The sequence below is a fragment of the Phaethon lepturus genome, unplaced genomic scaffold (genome assembly GCF_000687285.1).
Source record: "Phaethon lepturus isolate BGI_N335 unplaced genomic scaffold, ASM68728v1 scaffold4782, whole genome shotgun sequence".
Lineage (NCBI taxonomy): Eukaryota > Metazoa > Chordata > Aves > Phaethontiformes > Phaethontidae > Phaethon > Phaethon lepturus.
The window spans coordinates 8,417-27,143 of NW_010525418.1; the positions used below are offsets into that span (position 1 = coordinate 8,417).

The 18,727-nt window shown below is 38.1% G+C and overlaps 1 protein-coding gene across 1 annotated transcript in view; it reads left to right on the top strand.

The window, feature by feature from the left end:
• Nucleotides 1-7,127: 7,127 nt before the first annotated feature.
• LOC104617417 overlaps nt 7,128-18,727 on the top strand; it is a gene marked incomplete at its 5' end in the record, with an annotated part of 46,211 nt that continues 34,611 nt past the window's right edge. The window contains one exon of the mRNA XM_010282732.1: nt 7,128-7,533. Coding sequence (XP_010281034.1) covers nt 7,128-7,533 — 406 coding nt within the window. The remainder of the gene's footprint in view (nt 7,534-18,727) is intronic.

Below are 18,727 nucleotides of genomic sequence, written 5' to 3' on the forward strand. Positions count from 1 at the left end.
TTAGTCTTTATTCACACAACAAAAAGAATATTTCTCGTTTGGAACAAATGGATGATAGTCAAAATAAACAAATTTATATAGTAAATGTTAATAGCTGAAATGTGTACCCTTATCGATTAAATTAAAGTAAAATAGTTAAATGCTTATACAATGGAGTACAGGTTTGTTCTATACTCATTATTCCTGTCTTTTCATCGGAATTTTAATAGGTCTACCTTTGATTTTTTTTTTAATGAAAAAAATACACCATTATTTAGAGAAGTTCTTTTTTAAACCACACTCTGTGTAAGTTAGTTTACAACCCTTACAGCCCAGCATTTCATTTAACTATACTCATTGCATTAGGCATTTACTAGTGTAAGAGTATTCTGTAGCTCTCTTGAGTATACGCAATGAAAATCAAGTGATTCTTTACTAAGATCTAAGCCGTACAAAATCTAAGGACTTGGTAATGCTGTGAACCAATGTGATAACTTCTTGTACCTGAGCAGAGCTCAGGAAAGCATTGTGCACAGAGCAGTTCAGATAACCGGTTTGCTTTAATGTAGAGATACCAGTTAATTACAAGTTTAAAAACCCAATTGACAACCTCTGTTGTTAACTTTCCTTCTTGTGATATGAAAGGGCTTGTATTTCTGCATTAAACATGTTATAAAAGTGTTAGCTAAGGAATGTTTCTACCAAGCTGCCTTTTCAGCTTCAGCCTATGCTTGAATATAGCAAGAGTTCCCATTCTCATTTCTTGTTATTAGATACCTTACTGAGCTGGATGTCATTTCGTAACTGTAGTACTGTGGCCTTCAATAAGTTTTCAGGCAAACCCTTTGACCCCTTCTATTTCCAGCCAATCATCCTTATACTTTTGCAGATTTCAGTTAAGCATCAATCGCACAACCTCGTTGGAGGGGTTAAAACATAGTGGACTGTCTGGGTGGCTCCTGTGTCATAGGGCTCAAGATCCCCATTCCTGTGCCTAAAGCAGACAAACCTCCTTCTCGGCGCTCTCTGTTGTGTTAGGTTATCTGTGTTGTCTCTGCCAGTATAAGCAGGGACTGAAGATATTGTGTGCCCCACTAAAAGTGGGATTCAAGTTCTCTGTGATTCTGCTTTGGGAAAACAGAGAAGAGGAAGCATTTTTTTTTCTCGGAAAGGGGCCAAGAGTAACTGCATCAAACTCCCACTTCTTCCAGACCAATATTCTGATGCCAATACCTCTGTTCAACTAGCTGAAGTAGCACTTCAAAGCTGTTATCTGCATTCTTCTGCTTGACTCTGTGTTCACCATTCATCTATAAAATCAGTCTGGAATATCACAGATTAACGTAAAACTCTCTTAGAATTACAGAAATACTGGAAGGAACGTTTTTGGAAGGGGCTAGTTGTGAAAACCCAACCAGTCCAGTCAAGAAAGCCCAGTTGTTTTTCTTCGCCAAACACACCACTGGTATCAGCATAAGCATAGATTCTTATGTAATAACTTAAGAATAGCCATAATGGTGTAGGCTCTACCTAGTAATCTGACTTCAAACGGTAGCCCTAAGCAGATGTGAATAGTAAAATCAGGAAAAGCGTATATCCAGTCTAATATTCTCCCAACCTCAAACTATTTTAATTCATATTTAAATTAATTAATTTTAATAGTTACATAAATCATTAATTCTATATAAATTATTAACTATTTTATAAATTAAGAATTAACTAAGAATTTTAATATGTCTCTTTTATAATCCCCACTGAACCTGTGTTCTGAGTACTTGTTCAGGCTTCCCTTGAATCCCTGTAAAGTTCTTGCAACCACAACATTCTCCATCAAGGAATTCCAGGTGTCACCCACCATCATTCTTCTTGAAACCATGCTCTTACTAACGTCACTTGATGATCCGTACTTCTTGTACAGAAAGACAAGCGTGCAAAATCAATTCTTATCCCTATCCACCCTTCTTATGTCATGTATGATTTTGTAAACTTCTGTCATATTCTCCTTAAGAAGGCTGGAGAACATTTCCAGTCAGACCCTCCAGAGATTTTGATCTTCCTTGTTGTCCTCCTCTGAACACATTCTGGATCCAATATGTCATTTTTCACCTGAGAGATCCAGAGTTGTATCTTACTCAAGGTGCAGGTGAACTGTGAATTTCTACAGTGGCATAATGCTACCTACTTTGTTCTCTATTCCTTTCCTAAGAATTCATAATGTTTTACTTGCTTTCTTGACTGCTGTCAAGTGCTGTGATTCTTTATTAGCCAGTCCGTGAAGACTTTCCAGGATGTTACTTAGCTTAGCATGGCACTCTTCTCAGTGTTTACAGCAATGTGGCATCAACCTGCTTTGGTATTATAAAATGCCAGGTAAATAACAGTCACATTCTCAGTCCTCCTAAAATCTACTCCGCACCTTCTGTTTTATCCCTGAGTTACTGAAATATGTATAGTATCTACCAAAAGAACATCAGTATTTTCTCATGGTGGGAAAAGTCCTTTGTTGAGTTGTTTTTTTCGAAGTGTTAAAAAATGAGAGTGTTCATAGTCCTCTGTATAGAGAATTATATAGATACAATGCATGTATCTATATAGATAAAGAAAAGAAATATAGATAAAGAAAAATCTACTTTTTGGCTTCCTTTTCCAAACTTTCTGGGGCCTTTGATAAATTGATGATGCTGTTGGCAAAGGGAAGATATTATGAATCATGTTCTGAGGACAGTCTAACATGAGATTCAGTAAGAGCTAAATCACTTGTCATATCAAATCTTTGTCCAAAGTTTTGGGATCTACCATTTCATAGCATGACAGAATCAGAATCCTGTCCTAGTGTGACCTCTGAGATGATCCAGTTTGCATCCATTCCTGAAAGAAGACATTGTTAGAGAGTCATGTATTTTCAGAGGCTGTCTCCTCCACAGTGAAAGGATGTTACCTGGCTTCCTTCCCCAGCCCTCTTTGAATCAGATCATGTAAAAGTGTAGCACAGAAGTAGCATCTGTCTCCATATTATCTCAGCAGTCAGACCTTTACAATCTGCTCATTCTCCTCCACGGCATCCAAACTTTTCCTGGTGCCAAGTTACCTAGCAGTATTTGTCCTTAGAAAGGATTAAATCCTGTGGAAAAGCTAACAACTGGAAATGGGGATCTTCAACAGGTAGACCATCTCCCATGAATTGAAAATCATTTGAATACTGATAGCTAGGAAATAAGTGTTTAAGGACAAATACCTTTAGATGACAGCTACACCTACAGCCTAATGAAATTTGCAAAGATTTGTAAAATTCAGGTCAAACATGCTTGAAGGAATCACGGCTTTCAGCAGTGTTGGGCCCAACAGTGTTTTCTCATCTCTCAATAATAAAAATTTTACAAGGATTCCCAATAATTATTTGTCACTTCTTTTTCAAGAATTACAAGCCAAACTGCTTCCTCTTCTACCTCAGTCTTTTTTCCCCCCAGGACTGTAAAGATGTAGGGGTATGCCAAAACCTGTGCTCCTTTACAGAACAGTCTACAACAGTATCCTTGGGCAAGAACCCTAAAAACATGTTTTCCTTTGTAGTACAACAGCTGTCTGCCAATAGTCCTGGATCTCATTGATGAGAGAGCAGAATCAATTGTAAAGAGCAACTTAGTCATAAAATAATTCCTCTTCATTTTCACTCTTAATACTTACTTATATGTTCCAGCATCATATGATTAGAATTTCTTGGCAGATCTTCTATATTCATCCTCTTTTACTAGACAGGCTATCATAAAGATATTCAGCTGTTTAAGACAGTTGTAAATTTCTGAAAGGTAACTCACAAATGCAGCTTCCATGTACAAGACAAATGTCAGTGATTTCTTGAAAATAAGTCAGGAGAGGTCATTGTTAGAAGTATTTCTGTAAGATTCTCTAGCAGGTGATGAAATATTATTAGTCCCCAGTAGCTCCATCACTTGTGCTTTGTGCAAACTCTGAAGTTAAATGTTATGAGTGCTATGGTACTGTACAGGTGCACCATGAATAGTCTTTCACTCAGAATGATTCTCATTTGTTAAATTTGGAAATGTACTTTGTTCTGGCCTTAATTTTCATGTAGTTCTTCGTATTCTAAATGGCAGCTGAAGGCAAGCAGAAATAGTGAGTAATTGATTTAACAACGTAAGACAAGTACAGGGAAGTAGAAAAGTTTGTCTTAGTGTTTGATGTGACCTGAGAGAGCTTCTTTAGACTTTTTTTCTAAACAGTACCTCAGCACCTTGGGCCAGCAAAGTGGCCTTTAAGCCTGAATGAGCATGACTTTTTTTTTCCTCAGTGCAAAGCTCTAGTATTTCATCTTTTCAAACTGTTTTACAGCACTCAGAGCAGAATTATATTGACAAGGTTAGAATTCATCTCCTAAAGGAGAATACTGTGCTCCTCCTGTTAAGTGCTAATATAACATTTATGTGTTGGTACCTTAATAACAGCCCCAGCTAGCCTAATGAAAGTACTGAAAGCAAACAGTACTCGGTGAGATTTTATTATGACTGAAGTGACTGCAATTTCAGACAAATTATCCCTATTTTTGTTCACATATCAAAAACAGAAATGCTAAAGCAATTGCTACATGTTAGGTATAGAATTAGACACCACTATCGTTAATACAGAGGTAAGTGCATTTTTCATGTAAACAGCTCACGAGGGTCAAGCATCAAGGATATTCTGTGCAAAATGCTTGTCAATAACTCTGTGAGTGAATTTTGAAATAAAGTGCCTTCATTATTTCTTCCTCTCAAAGTTGAGAGCGAGTGGATGAAAATTGAGCTTCTGAATTGAAGGTACTGCGAGTTATATGGCCTTATCGACTTCAGGCAAAATGACAGGTTTGCCTTGTTATTATTTTTCCTTTCAGAGGTCAGGCAATGGACAATATTACCAGTATATACTGCAGTATAAGCAAATTGGTATATAAAAAAAGTTATCACCTGTGTACACAAAGAAGAATGTGTAAGTCACTAAAAATAAAAATGCTTAATATATTGTCTTTCCATAAAAATGGAGGGAAAAGTAAGAAAAAAAAATAACCTGCTGGCCAGAATAAGTATTTCAGCTGTTCAAGTTTGAACAGTTGTTTAAAAAAAAAAAAAAAGAGCTGATAAGTTGATGTAAATTCATACTTTTTGAGTGTATGTATATCATAAAATGGGTTGGTTTCCATAAATAGTCCTTGTCATATACATAATAGGAGTATGAGATATATAAGGTAATATAAGGTAACAGCAGACCTAAATGTGTGTACTGGTTTTGGCTGTGATGGAGTGAACTTTCTTCATAGCAAACTGTACAGTGCTGTGGTTTGCATTTGTGACCAAAACAGCGTGGATAATACACCAGGGTTTTTAGCTATTGCTGAGCAGTGCTTACACAGTGTCAAGGCCTTCTCTGTTTGTCACACTCCCCTGCCAGTGAGGAGGCTGGGGGTGCACAAGAAGCTGGGAGGGGACACAGCTGGGACAGCTGACCTCAACTGACCAAAGGGATATTTCATTCCATATAGAACATCATCTTCAGCCATAAAAACTAGGGTGAGTGGTCTTTGGGAGGATAGCCATTGCATACCCAGTCTAGCTGGGTATCAGTCTGCTGGTGGGAGGTGTTCAGTAATAGCCTTTGCATCGCTTGTTTCGGTTTTCTCCTTTCTTCTTCCTTTTTTTCTTCACTTATTAAATCATATCTTGATCCATGAGTTTTCTCACCTGTGTTGTTGGGGAGGGAAAGACGTGGATAATACACCAGGGTTTTTAGCTATTGCTGAGCAGTGCTTACACAGTGTCAAGGCCTTCTCTGTTTGTCACACTCCCCTGCCAGTGAGGAGGCTGGGGGTGCACAAGAAGCTGGGAGGGGACACAGCTGGGACAGCTGACCTCAACTGACCAAAGGGATATTTCATTCCATATAGAACATCATCTTCAGCCATAAAAACTAGGGTGAGTGGTCTTTGGGAGGATAGCCATTGCATACCCAGTCTAGCTGGGTATCAGTCTGCTGGTGGGAGGTGTTCAGTAATAGCCTTTGCATCGCTTGTTTCGGTTTTCTCCTTTCTTCTTCCTTTTTTTCTTCACTTATTAAATCATATCTTGATCCATGAGTTTTCTCACCTGTGTTGTTGGGGAGGGAAAAGCAAACAGCTCTGTGGAGCTTAGCTGCTGGATGGAGTCAACCCCACTGCAATGTATTGTTCCTAGTTTAAAGCTCTAAGGTTGGTTTTGTTTGTATTCATATGAAGAACAATTGAATACATAGCAACAATACAGGGACAAGATAATTCTTTCATGAACTCATCTTAGGTTTGTTAAGATTCAAAGGTAATGCTATTTAATGCACATAGGTACGATTAATTTGGGTTGGAATGGATACAAATTCACAATTTATTCCTCTGTCTCATGGAAGAGTGTTTCAGTGTTTTGAAACATTATGTTCACTTCACATACCTCTTAATATGCTACAGTAAAATTTATACTAAATTTTTTTCAAAGTAAGCAGAAAGCTTGTCCCACCTTCTTTAATACCGTCAGAAGAAAAGGAACTCAGTTACTCAGAGTTAGCTTACCAAGTTAGCTAATTAGATGTGTTGGCTGATGTGAAAACAATTTAAATATACTTTCTAAATGAGCTCTGCTATTAAGAAAACAAGTTTTATCTTCTAAGGGGTTTGTTCAAGATCATTATCCTGTTCAGAACTTCCAGAACTGTATCTGAACTGTATCTTTAGTACTCCAACTTTTAAAATAAATCTTATGTGCTTTACTAACTCATTTCTGTGGTTTTGGTAGTTCCTACCATTTCTATTCTTCAAGTAGCATTGGTACAGATAAAAGTCACTGTATGCAAAAAGACTTTTTTTTGATTGCAAAATGAGTGCAAAATACATTATAATCAGCATTTTTTTAAAACGATACAGGCATAGTAGTAGTTTGAGATTACAAAAATTAGCAGATATTAACTGTCAAACAGATTTGGAATTGCTCAGGATGACGTTTCATGCTCAGGAATGTTTAGGAGAAAAACAGTCTCCATGAAATAACTGTACTGTACATTCAGCTCAACTGAATATGAGCAACATTAATTTCTACCAGCTCTGTAATATGCACAATGTTTTGTTTATCTTTTAGGTTGAAGATTCAGAGGTGTATCATGATGTAACTGCAGTGTGTGGGTTGCTTGCTGTGGTTGTAATATCTCACCTACCCAGAGATGCTGCCATTGAATGGCATGTTGTTGCAGTAGTTGACGATCCACTCCAAAGAAGACATTTTGCAATGAAGATGTTGTCAGAAGGCTTCCAAATTGAGTGTGAATCTGTGGAGTCTAGTTCTGCATCTTGTGCATCGATCTCTGTACGTCTCAGCTTGATTTCACCATCCACTTCTCAGCTTGATTTAGATGGACCTCTTCATGACTTAGTTGCTATGTTTAGACAAGCTGTTGAGAAACTTTCAGAAAACTGCAGTGAAAGTCCTTTGTCTTTTAGAGCTTTCTTCAAGGAGAGTGTCTTTGATGCTGAAACACTACAAACAGGTAAGACTTATGACAGAAACTGGGTGTTAATACTAAGCGTAAGGTAATTTTTGTTTACTTCTACATAAGGTTTAATTGGCCACCAGGACTAGGGAAGTGATTGTCTCCCAGTACTGGCACTGGTGAGGCTGCACCTTAAATACTGTGTTCAGCTGTAGAATCATAGAATCTTTGGATTGGAAGGGACCTTTAAAGGTCATCCAGTCCAACCCCCTGGTGTGGGCAGAGACATCCTTCACCAGGTCAGGTTGCTCAGAGCCCTGTCCAACCTGACCTGGAATGTTTCCAGGGATGGGCATCTACCACCTCTCTGGGAAACCTCTGCCAGTGTTTCACCACCCTCACTGTGAAAAATTTCTTCCTTCTATCTAGTCTAAATCTACCCTCTTTTAGTTTAAAACCATTCCCCCTTGTCCTTTCTCAACAGGCCCTGCTAAAAAGTCTGTCCCCATCTTTCTTACAGGCCCCCTTTAAGTACTGGAAGGCCGCAATCAGGTCTCCCTGGAGCCTGATTCTTTCCTCCAGGCTGAACAACCAGCCCTCTGATCATTTTTGCGGCCCTCCTCTGCACCTGCTCCAACAGGTCCATGTGTTTCCTGTGCTGAGGGCTCCAGAGCTGGACATAGTACTGCCAGTGAGGTCTCACCAGAGCAGAGTAGAGGGGCAGAATCACCTGCCTCGACCTCCTGGCCACGCTTCTTTTGATGCAGCCCAGGATACGGTTGGCCTTCTGGGCTATGAGTGCACATTGCTGGCTCATGTCCAGCTTTTCTGGTACACCAGTACCCCCAAGTGCTTCTTGGCAGGGCTCCAGAGCTGGACATAGTACTGCCAGTGAGGTCTCACCAGAGCAGAGTAGAGGGGCAGAATCACCTGCCTCGACCTCCTGGCCACGCTTCTTTTGATGCAGCCCAGGATACGGTTGGCCTTCTGGGCTATGAGTGCACATTGCTGGCTCATGTCCAGCTTTTCTGGTACACCAGTACCCCCAAGTGCTTCTTGGCAGGGCTGTTCTCAAGCCCTTCTTCCCCCAGCCTGTATTGATACTGGGGGTTGCCTTGACCCAAGTGCAGGACCCTGCATTTGGCCTTGTTGAACCTCATGAGGTTCACACAGGCCCGTTCCTCGACCTTGTCCAGGTCCCTCTGGATGTCATCTTATCCCTCAGGAGTGATAACTGCACCACTTAGCTTTGTGTCATCCCCAAACTTGCTGAGGGTGCACTCGATCCCACTGTCTATGTCATTGATGAAGATATTAAAAAGTACTGGTCCCAATATGGACCCCTGAGGGACAGCCACTCGTCACTGATCTCCATTTGGACATTGAGCCATTGACCGCTACCCTCTGGGTGCGATCATCCAACCAATTCCTCATCCACCCAAAAGCCCACCCATCAAATCCATATCTCTCCAATTTAGAGAGCAGGATGTTGTGGGGGACCATGTCAAAGGCCTTATAGAAGTCCAGACAGATGACATCGGCAGCTCTTCCCTTGTTCACTGATGTGGTCCCTCCATCATAGAAGGACACTAAGTTGGTCAGACAGGACTTGCCCTTGATGAAGGCATGCTGGCTGTTTGGAATCACCTCCCTGTCCTCCACGTGCCTTAGCATAGCTTCTAGGAGGGTCTGTTCCAGGATCTGCCCAGGCACAGAGGTGAGGCTGTCAGGTCAGTAGTTCCCAGGGTCCTCCTTGCTACCCTTTTTTTAAAATAGGTGCAATGTTTCCCTTTTTCCAGTCTCCAGGGACTTCACCTGACTGGCATGACTTTTTGGGCCTCTTACTACAAGAAAGACATTGAGGTGCTGGAGCGTGTCCAGTGAAGAGCAATGAAGTTGCTTAAGTGTGTAGAGCACAAGTCTTACAAGGAGCAGCTGAGGGAACTGGGGTTGTTTAGTCTGGAGAAAAGGAGGCTGAGGGGAGGCCTTATCGCTCTGCAACTACATGAAAGGAGGTTGTAGCGAGGTGTGTGTCAGTCTCTTTTCCTAATAGGACAAGAAGAAATGGCCTCAAGTTGTGCCAGGGGATGTTTAGATTTGATATAAGGAAAAATTTCTTCACTGAAAGGGTTGTCAAGCACTGGAACAGGCTGCCCAGGGAAATGGTTGAGTCCCCACCCCTGGAGGTACTTAAGAGACGTGCAGACGTGGCGCTTAGGGACATGGTTTACTGATGGGCTTGGCAGTGCTAGGTTTATGGTTGGACTCGATGATCTTAAAGGTTTTTCCCAATTTAAATTATTCTATGATTCTATGATTAAGATATGTTTGTTCTTTTTCTGGTTACCAGGCATGCATATAGAAAGGCTCTGTTCTTGGACATTTTGAAATCCAAACAGGATAAAGCCCTGGATTACTTGTTCTGATCTCACAGCTAACCTGACTTTCAGAAGGAGGTTGGATTAGGTGATCTCACTCCAGTCTGAGTTATTCAGTGATTCCATGAAAGAGAAGTTGCTCAGAAATCCAGCCACCTCAGGTTCAAACATAGGGAGAATGAATCTTTTGCATAAAAGTCTTTGAACAGTTGTCTGTTTGGTAGACTGTTTTTGTCATGATCTAGAACTATGTTCAAGTAACCCAGTTCTGTGTGCTACCAGGCACTCTGTTGAGAATAAATAATGAAATAATAATGTTTTAAAATAAGGAAACGGTGTTGTTTCCTCTAGATTAGAGGGTGTCCAGTTTTGAACATGGGCTAGTTTCTAACCAACTTATTTATCAATTATGCAAGAGCACAAAAGCTTATTTTATCTGTCAAGCCTACAAAACTGGTAAACCATACATGTATTGAAATCAGTAAGAGCTTTGTTATGAATTTGAGAGGGAACAAAATCAGATCCTTAGTCTATTTTTATCTCAAGCATGCATGCACTTTAAAAATCCTTGCAGACCACAACTGATCCATATTAATTAGCTGACATAAATGTTAGCCCTCAAATATTCTACTGTCCTATTTTTTTTTCTTAACCTGCAGCAGTTTTTGAAGAAAATTCAACTTGACATTGTTTAATAGATTTAAAGTACAGGAATTGAAAGCTATAAAAATGTGGCATAGAATAAGCATATTTAATCCAGGAAGCAAGGAATGAACATATAGTCTGACAGAATGTTGTTGTTTTTACTACATCTTGTTGAGGAGCTAAAAGGAAACCTGAAAAAACATGTTCCTGGCATGGGATTAACATTACTGTTTTGCCTGCTCTCTTTCTGATATTCCTCAGGCTGTAGAATAATTACTTGCAAATAAATTTAATTTCCTTTATTAAATATATTGCTCAATATAATGTATACATTGTGTGCATAAAAATTTGCTTCAGTTCCATTCACGTTATACTACTAATGGCACAGATATAGAAAGATTTGTTGTGATTGTCATATACTCTTTCTGGTTGCGTTCAGATCTCTGCACTGTCATGATTCCTGTCACTATAGCAATTTTTCATTATCCCCACTGGTAAGAAATACGTTCTTGCAAATTTGTAGAATATATAGAATACATTAAATTTACAAGTAGCACTAATTAATTGATGAAGAATTTTAAAATAACTTTTTTCTACGTAAGAATAATTTCCAGAAAGTTCATGTAATGGCAAGAAGAAATATGCTATATATTTGAAAATAATTTCTCAAATTAAAATTGTTGCTGAAATGTGTCTTACTGATAGTTTCAATTGGACATAAGACTATTATATATTTACAGTTTCTGGTTCAAAATCAGAAGACTAATTTTTAATATATTTTTAAGACAGAGACATATTTAAGTGTTCTGCTAGTATGTGTCTTGAAAGGCGTTTAGTCTCCAGTGAGGCCTCCTCAGCTTTCCAAAGGATACCGCATATTACTGAACTATGCCCTTGACTGTCTTTGTACTATTATTATAATCATACTTCCATAATTTAAAATGTACTCACACTTATACATTAACTCTCAGTTAAAAAAAACACTGTAGTAGGTCTCCAAGATGTTCCCATTCATTTCAGTATCCCCTAGACAGTGTCCATAAGCAAGATGACACAGTCTATGTTTTAGCTTCTCGATTGTTAGTGGCAGTCTTCAGTTGTGTGTGTTCTTTAGTGCACTTCACAGATGTAATATACCACAACTAATATCAGGTCTTTCTTTTGAATCCCATGATTTTTTAGCCTGCCTATAACACCAGCCCAAGGTGTTAGAGATTGTTAAGTTCTGATGACCACAGCTTCTTCCAGTTTTCCTCTTGAGCCTTAAGGTGGTCCTCATGTTTCATCTACAACAGCCTATTAACTTCTTGGCCTTCTTCCTGAATCTGGATTCGGGACCAAGGGAGAAAAAAAGGCATGTTTTACATTACCCAGAAGTTTAATTTGTTACCTGAATAGAATTCAAAACATACATATAATATATATTTAGGCAAATTCAAATAAGCTTGTTCTGCTTATAGAATGCATGAATCTGAATGTGGCGAGTCACAAGAGGGAACAGTACTGCTTCCAAAATGGGACTGGTTTGTGTCTTGTCAGCTATGAGCATGGCCAAAACTTGCTTATACCTGTCTCTGTCGACTTGCCCTAAGATATTTTGAGTATTTGGATGTCTCTGTGGTGATTTCTACTACCTTCAAAGGTTACTTTCTGTTGCAGAGTATGTCTAGGTGGGTATAAGAATTTATTAATGCTTCTGATCAGATAGCTGGTAAAACTCTCTTTTCAAACACAGAACAGCATTTTACTAGGACACAGGATAAAGCAGAAATGTACTGATGTGGTCACTCCATCGTAGAAGGACACTAAGTTGGTCAGACAGGACTTGCCTTGAAAATCTGCAGGCCCAATACACAGACTTTTAAAAAATACTGTTTCCTTAATGTGGCTGCCAGAACACAAATGATATCGAGAGCGCAGTTTTTCAGTTGCCATTTATTAATTCAGCTCAGGTAGTGCTGGTTGCTAACCATCTGTGTGATGATCCGTTAGTGACATGTTTGATCTCCGTCATGTGTTAAACATTGTTAATCCCACAAGTAGGTCTGTCCTTTTGGAGTCTTCAACTACCATCAGATGCATTGTCTGCTGAGGAAAGATAATACTAATAACATAGCAGGGGATGTTAGACACTGCTATTCAAATATTTTTAATGTGAAACACATCAGACAGATGTATCTATAATGGAAAAGACAGAAATTATCACATCTCAGAAATCAAGAGAGATGGCTGAGGAGCTAACTGTTCCAGTCTTAGTGGATTTCAGGTGGAATTCCGTCATGTCATAAGATTAGCAAATAGTCTTCAATGATCCTTTTAATATCTTGAATTGTGTTGTCTTCTCTAGCAGAAGCATGGAAAAGAATAAAGGTACTTTTTTCTGATTAGAACTTAAAATCATTGGTGTGAAAGGAGGAAATACTGCCACAGATCTTCTCATATGAGCCTCTGATTAGATGAGTGCTTTTCTGCTGCAAAGAAATTGTCATTTATTTAAAACTGTCCAAATAAATTAGAGAAATTTGTTTGTACCTGACACAGTTAAAGATGAGAACCAGGAATATGTATACTCTGCATATTGTAACAGGTTATTGGAAATTATTATAGCCGGTGTTACTGATGTCAAAAGAAGCTAAAGGTTTGTAATGCAAATTTGAGACAGATAGCTTTCTGTCATACTAAGACCAGATGTAAAGTTTTGTTGAACAAAGTGTAGTACTGACGGTGAACTTATCAGAGGCAATCCCTCATAACAGATGAGAGCATTATGGGCACCGTGCTGAGACCACAGAACGTGTTAAATGTAGGAGGATTAGGTTAAGCTGACATATATACTTAGTAAGATGCTGTTAAGCCTTAAGAAGTCTTTAACATAAATTTGACTATTTCTTTCTTATTCTCATTTAAATATGCATTAATATAAACGTGTTGGGACGATTTGCTATACCATCCAGTTGACTAGATTATGCTTCAGTATAGGAAAGATGAGTGTTCATAAGTCATCCCATTATGATTTCACAAGCCTTGTTCACAGGATGTATGCAAAATATTTTTTAATATTTATTAGGAAGTAGAAAAGGTCCTGCATTCACCAGAACATCATATTACATAATCCCTTTTTAATACTGTAGAAAAAATGAAATGGGAATATAAAAAGGCAAAAGAGAACAGGAATAGAAAGACAGTCTGGTAGCAGCATTAAAATTAATATCTAATTAGTTTTCAATGTGGCTCTACTCTGTAAACGCTTAGGAGTGAAAGACTGTTAGTTCTTACGTGTTTATCAAGTTTCGATGATACTATAATTTAACAGAAAAACTAGTGTGGGTCGAGTAGAGTTCAACTGGACTGTAGAAGATCTTGCTTGAAATGGGACTGTTTCTTCTGTTGAAAGAGAAGCCCTGGTGATTAGGCACTCAGTTGGGAGGCCTTGCACTGACATAGTAACACCCTGACTCAGGTACACCGTACTGCTTTCAAACTACAGATTTGCCATCTGATAAGATTTAAAGTATTCCATTTATTGAAATACTGCATTACCAACACATTTTCCAGATGTTTTCCAAAACACACAGTTTCCAGTACTGGTAGATAAATATTATGTAGTGTAAATGTAAGAGTAGTGGAAGAAGATCAAGTGAAGATACCAAGATGCATTTTCTTAATAACGCATGTCCATGTGCATTAGAGTTTAATATTCTTTAACTAATGCACATTAAATTCACACTGGGAATTTATTTCAACTTAACTTTCTTCCAAACATTTGTACACAGGCCTAGAGGTTCTCATGTGAGTAATTGGTATTTACTCAGCAGTGTGGAGAACTACTCATGTGAGTAGAAACTAAACAGTCATTAAGGACTGTTTACTGAATAACAATGAAGCAGGTACATAAGTGTTGATAATTTTTAAGTGTTGATCCTTTTGAAATCAAGCTTTGCAGTCACTAACTAATGAAGTAGTTGTTGTGACTAACATATATAATTTGGCCAAACAAAAATATTTTTAAATACCGTGATGCTGTCTGAAATATGATGTAAAAATTGAACTTGGTTTTCTACCAAATTTTATTGATTAAGGCAAAATGGAAAATGTGAGAACAGTTGCCAACCTGAAAGACGAGGAAAATTTAACTTTAAATTTCTTGTGTTTCCTGTTAAGAAAACAAAGAATTTGTCAAGTAATAATTCAAGCAGCAGACCTACACTGCTGCTGCTAAAAAAAAATAAAATTAAGTAATAAATGGTTAAATTAGTACTTGGGGAAATGAATCAGATTATAATATACATAAGCAATTAGGAAATACTGATATGATTCATGAGCGTGTTTGAAATGACATTTTAAAAGGGTAAAAGTAGCTAAATTTGGTCTTGAGCCACAGAGGTGGCTTTGCAATCTTGTTATTGCTACCAACTATGCAGTCAAGAGATCTGATATATTAAAGTACTGTTAACATGCTGAAATTTTAAACTTTTTGTATCAGTTTTCAAGGTTGTGCTGTTATTGTATCTACTGCAAGTCACTGTCTACATATAAAAATACTACACATTTTTAGTAGAACATCTCACATAAAATTATGAGGAAAGAATTATTTGTTTGCTATCAAAGACATGGGGAATTTGTTTTAATACTAATGTTGCCACTTGATAGAATTTGCACAGGAAAGTGTTTTATGCCTGTAAGGCAGCTTAAAATATGTTAAATCCTACTTTAGGGCAGTGCCCTTCTGTCTTTTAGGATGGGAAATTTATTTTTTAAGAGCACAGATACTAGATTGAGAAAAATTCAACCAGTCAGTGCCAAGGCCAGGTAGCAAAGTTAGAACTCGCCCTTATTCAAATTGGACAGCTACTGAGATCTAAAGGTTATGTATTGCACAATCAAACATAAAAAGCTTGGCTAAAACTTTAAATGGAAATAAATTCTTTAATTGTTTGACCCAAGATTGATCTAGAACATAGACCTTTTATCCTTGATACAGAACACTAGCAATATACTGGTGAGGGTGTTTTAAAGCTACTGTGTACAACTTCATAATTCTTTCAGAATTTCTGCCACTAAAATCTAAGATACATTTATAGGTTACTCTATCCCTTCTATCATGTTTTCCAATTATGTTGAAATGCTCCTGAGGTCTTCAGTAAATGAATTATTTGTATAGACTTTTTAATTTTCCTGTTGAAGATTTACATGCAGTGACGTGTAGGGCAGAATGGCCCTGTCAGAAAACCGACTTTTTGTAGAGAAAGTCGTAGACTATAAAGAATTTCCTAAGTGTGCTAACATGTCAAAAACTGATTTGCTTTCCTCACATAATCAGTTTGATCAGTTTGGAAGATGCTAGACATTTTTAATGGTGATCTAGGCAGTGGCTTTGCTGCTTGATGTTCGTTCATAAGTTATCTCAACAAACATTGGAATTTGTTAAAAACAGTAGGCTATAAGGTGAAAGGGGAAAGTAGTATAGTAGTCTACTATAGTAGTATATATATATAGTAGTAGCGTATATATAGTAGTATAGTAGGCTATAAGGTGAAATCTTAAAGAGAATAAATGCAAAGAAACTTATGGAATGAGAACCCAATCTATTATGTAATGAGTCAGAAGGGGTAATTTTGATAATTAGCTCTACAAGGAGTCTGAACAAACTAGTATTCTGGTAAACTGGTGTCTTCTAGACAGGTATATGTATACATGGTCTACCTGTATATGCATAAGTGTCTATGTGCATACAACGCATAGAGTACAAACGTCCTATTACAATGTCAAAATTAATTTTGAGAAGCTTTGTTTAGTGTTTTGTTGACAGAGAACAACTTATAAAAGCATCTTATACCAATGGCATCAGGCACGCAATCATTGCCAAATTTGGATCGGCTGTTGTTTAATATGTGAGGCATATATGATCTGTCGTTTCTATCCGGAAACCATTTGTGACAAACTCATTTTTTAAAGACACATCACTAATTACAATTTACAATTACATAGGAAGTTTTTCTCTGAAACTGTTTCAATGTCCCAACATTTTGGCACCAATTCTGCAATTCTAAATCAATAAACATTGAAAGAACTTCTAGAGACCTCTGCATCGTATTTACAGATCCCTCTCTGTATTACCTTTTATTTGTAGGTGAAGAAAAACACTATGGTGGTATTTAAACCAGTGAAATTACATCTGACTTAGGAAGTCCACTGATTTTAAAATAATTGTAGACTGAAAGTGAACTGGGGATAATATCATACCTGCTTCTCTTGTTATGACGCATTCTAGATTGACAGTTGGACTTGATGATCTTAAAGGTCTTTTCCAACCTTAATGATTCTGTGAGATACTTATTTAGGACCATTACTTGAAACAGAATACTGCACTAAATGGACCTTTGGCATGGCTAGCTTGTCTTTTGTATCTCCTCCTCTTTAGTACCAAAATGTTTACCGTTTGTTCTTTGTCTAACAGACCTAAGAAATAGTTCAATGAAAGAAAAGAGTGAATTTTGCAAGGAAGAACTGTGTACAGTTACATTTCCAACCAATAACAATATAAATAACAACACTCTAACGGTAGCAAGTAGATCAATGAGAAGGTAGATAGCTTGTTCCAGGGGCGGTTCCTGGGTTAGTTCAATGTGCCTGCTATCCCATCAAATGGATGATCCGCAGGAGGGTTGAATGACCGTGGGCTGGCTGACCGTTGTATCATTCTGTGACATAACCTCTTCCCTAAGAAGTTCCCTAAGACCAGTTCAGTCGTCTTCTCTGATAACTTTTCCTAACCCCCTTTGAAGGTATTGCTGATTGACAGCAGAAGCTGTACTTAAGTATTTTTTATCCAGAGAAATCAAAAGATTTCTAACACTGTTAATATCAATAGGCTGGAAAATGGATATTATATCTACCAACTGTCAAACTATTAGATTTGACAATAAACCTAAATAAACTATGACTGCAAAATTTCTTTCTTCTTTTACTGTTAAGTGACAATTCACATGGGAAGCTAAGTATTTGAGACTTGAAATTTTCCTGCCCTGGCAATATGTGTAAGAAGCTGACAAATCTTTATTCCCATGGTGTTATTTTCTTCTGCAGTTTCCTAAAACTTTTGGATGCATCACCAGATACCTATTTCCCAGGCTTGGGCTATTATTCTGGTCCTCTTGCCAGAAATTGCCCTCACAACTGCAGTTCTAATACTGAAATCTCCCCATTCCTTGGCCTACATGCTCAGAGCAGTAATGGGCATCACCCTTGGATATAAAGAGGAAAGGCCAGCTGTCAGAACTAGCATTGACTGATAGCCAAAACCATCAATAAATCTTACCTTGAAGCCTTCCACTTCCTCTCCAGTTTCCCCTCCGGTTCTTCCTTCTCCAGTCTGTCAAAGTTAATTTCTTTCTGTAAGATCTTGCCTTTTGTCAACTGTAGACACCACTGATAGAGCCTATCAGGTTTCATCAGATGCCTTGACTTTCAGAAGTCATGCTTAGCTTTCCTTGTTGGGACTTTTCATAGAGATAAGTAGCTGCTGAAAATCCAACTTAGGGGCTCTAAAAGTATAATAGGTAAATGGGCAATGGCTTGAATTTCTTTTGAAAACTCTTCCAGTGTCAGCCTTGTGGAAATCCTCTGTCCTGCAAGCAGTAGGACATGGTATCTTCTCTTCTCTATCCAGATATATCTGTTCAATATACCAGGTATCAAATTCGGCTTCAGCAGTCTCTCAGCAATGCATCTGAATAGTCTCTGAGGCTATCCAAAAAGATTGGCCGTTTCCTTGGAGACAGATAAGACCTTTTTGTTATCTAATGGCATGGAATAATTCTTTACAATGATGTGAAGCTAAAAAAGAAACAGAAATAATGCCCTGGTTCAAACCATAAATGCAGGTTGAAACTTGACAGTATGAGAAGATGATGCTGTGGGCATAGTTTGCTTTAATAGCCTAGGCCTTAGCTTTTGTCCATATGGGTAATGGAATCCACAGAAGCTATTTTCCTGAAGCCCACAGACAGCATGGACACAAGGATTATTTATTGCTTAGAGTGAAAAGTGATGAAACATCTTTGTACCCCATTGTCCATTTGTTTCCCCTACCCTTGCCCCTTCTCCACAGTCTAAGACATCTCTCTTTAGGACTTGGGGAGGTGGCCTGAAGACAGAAGGCAGGGCAAGGAAATAAGGCCTGTTTGTACACCACAGCTATGTTTAGGGCAAAAAAGTCCCCGGTGTTT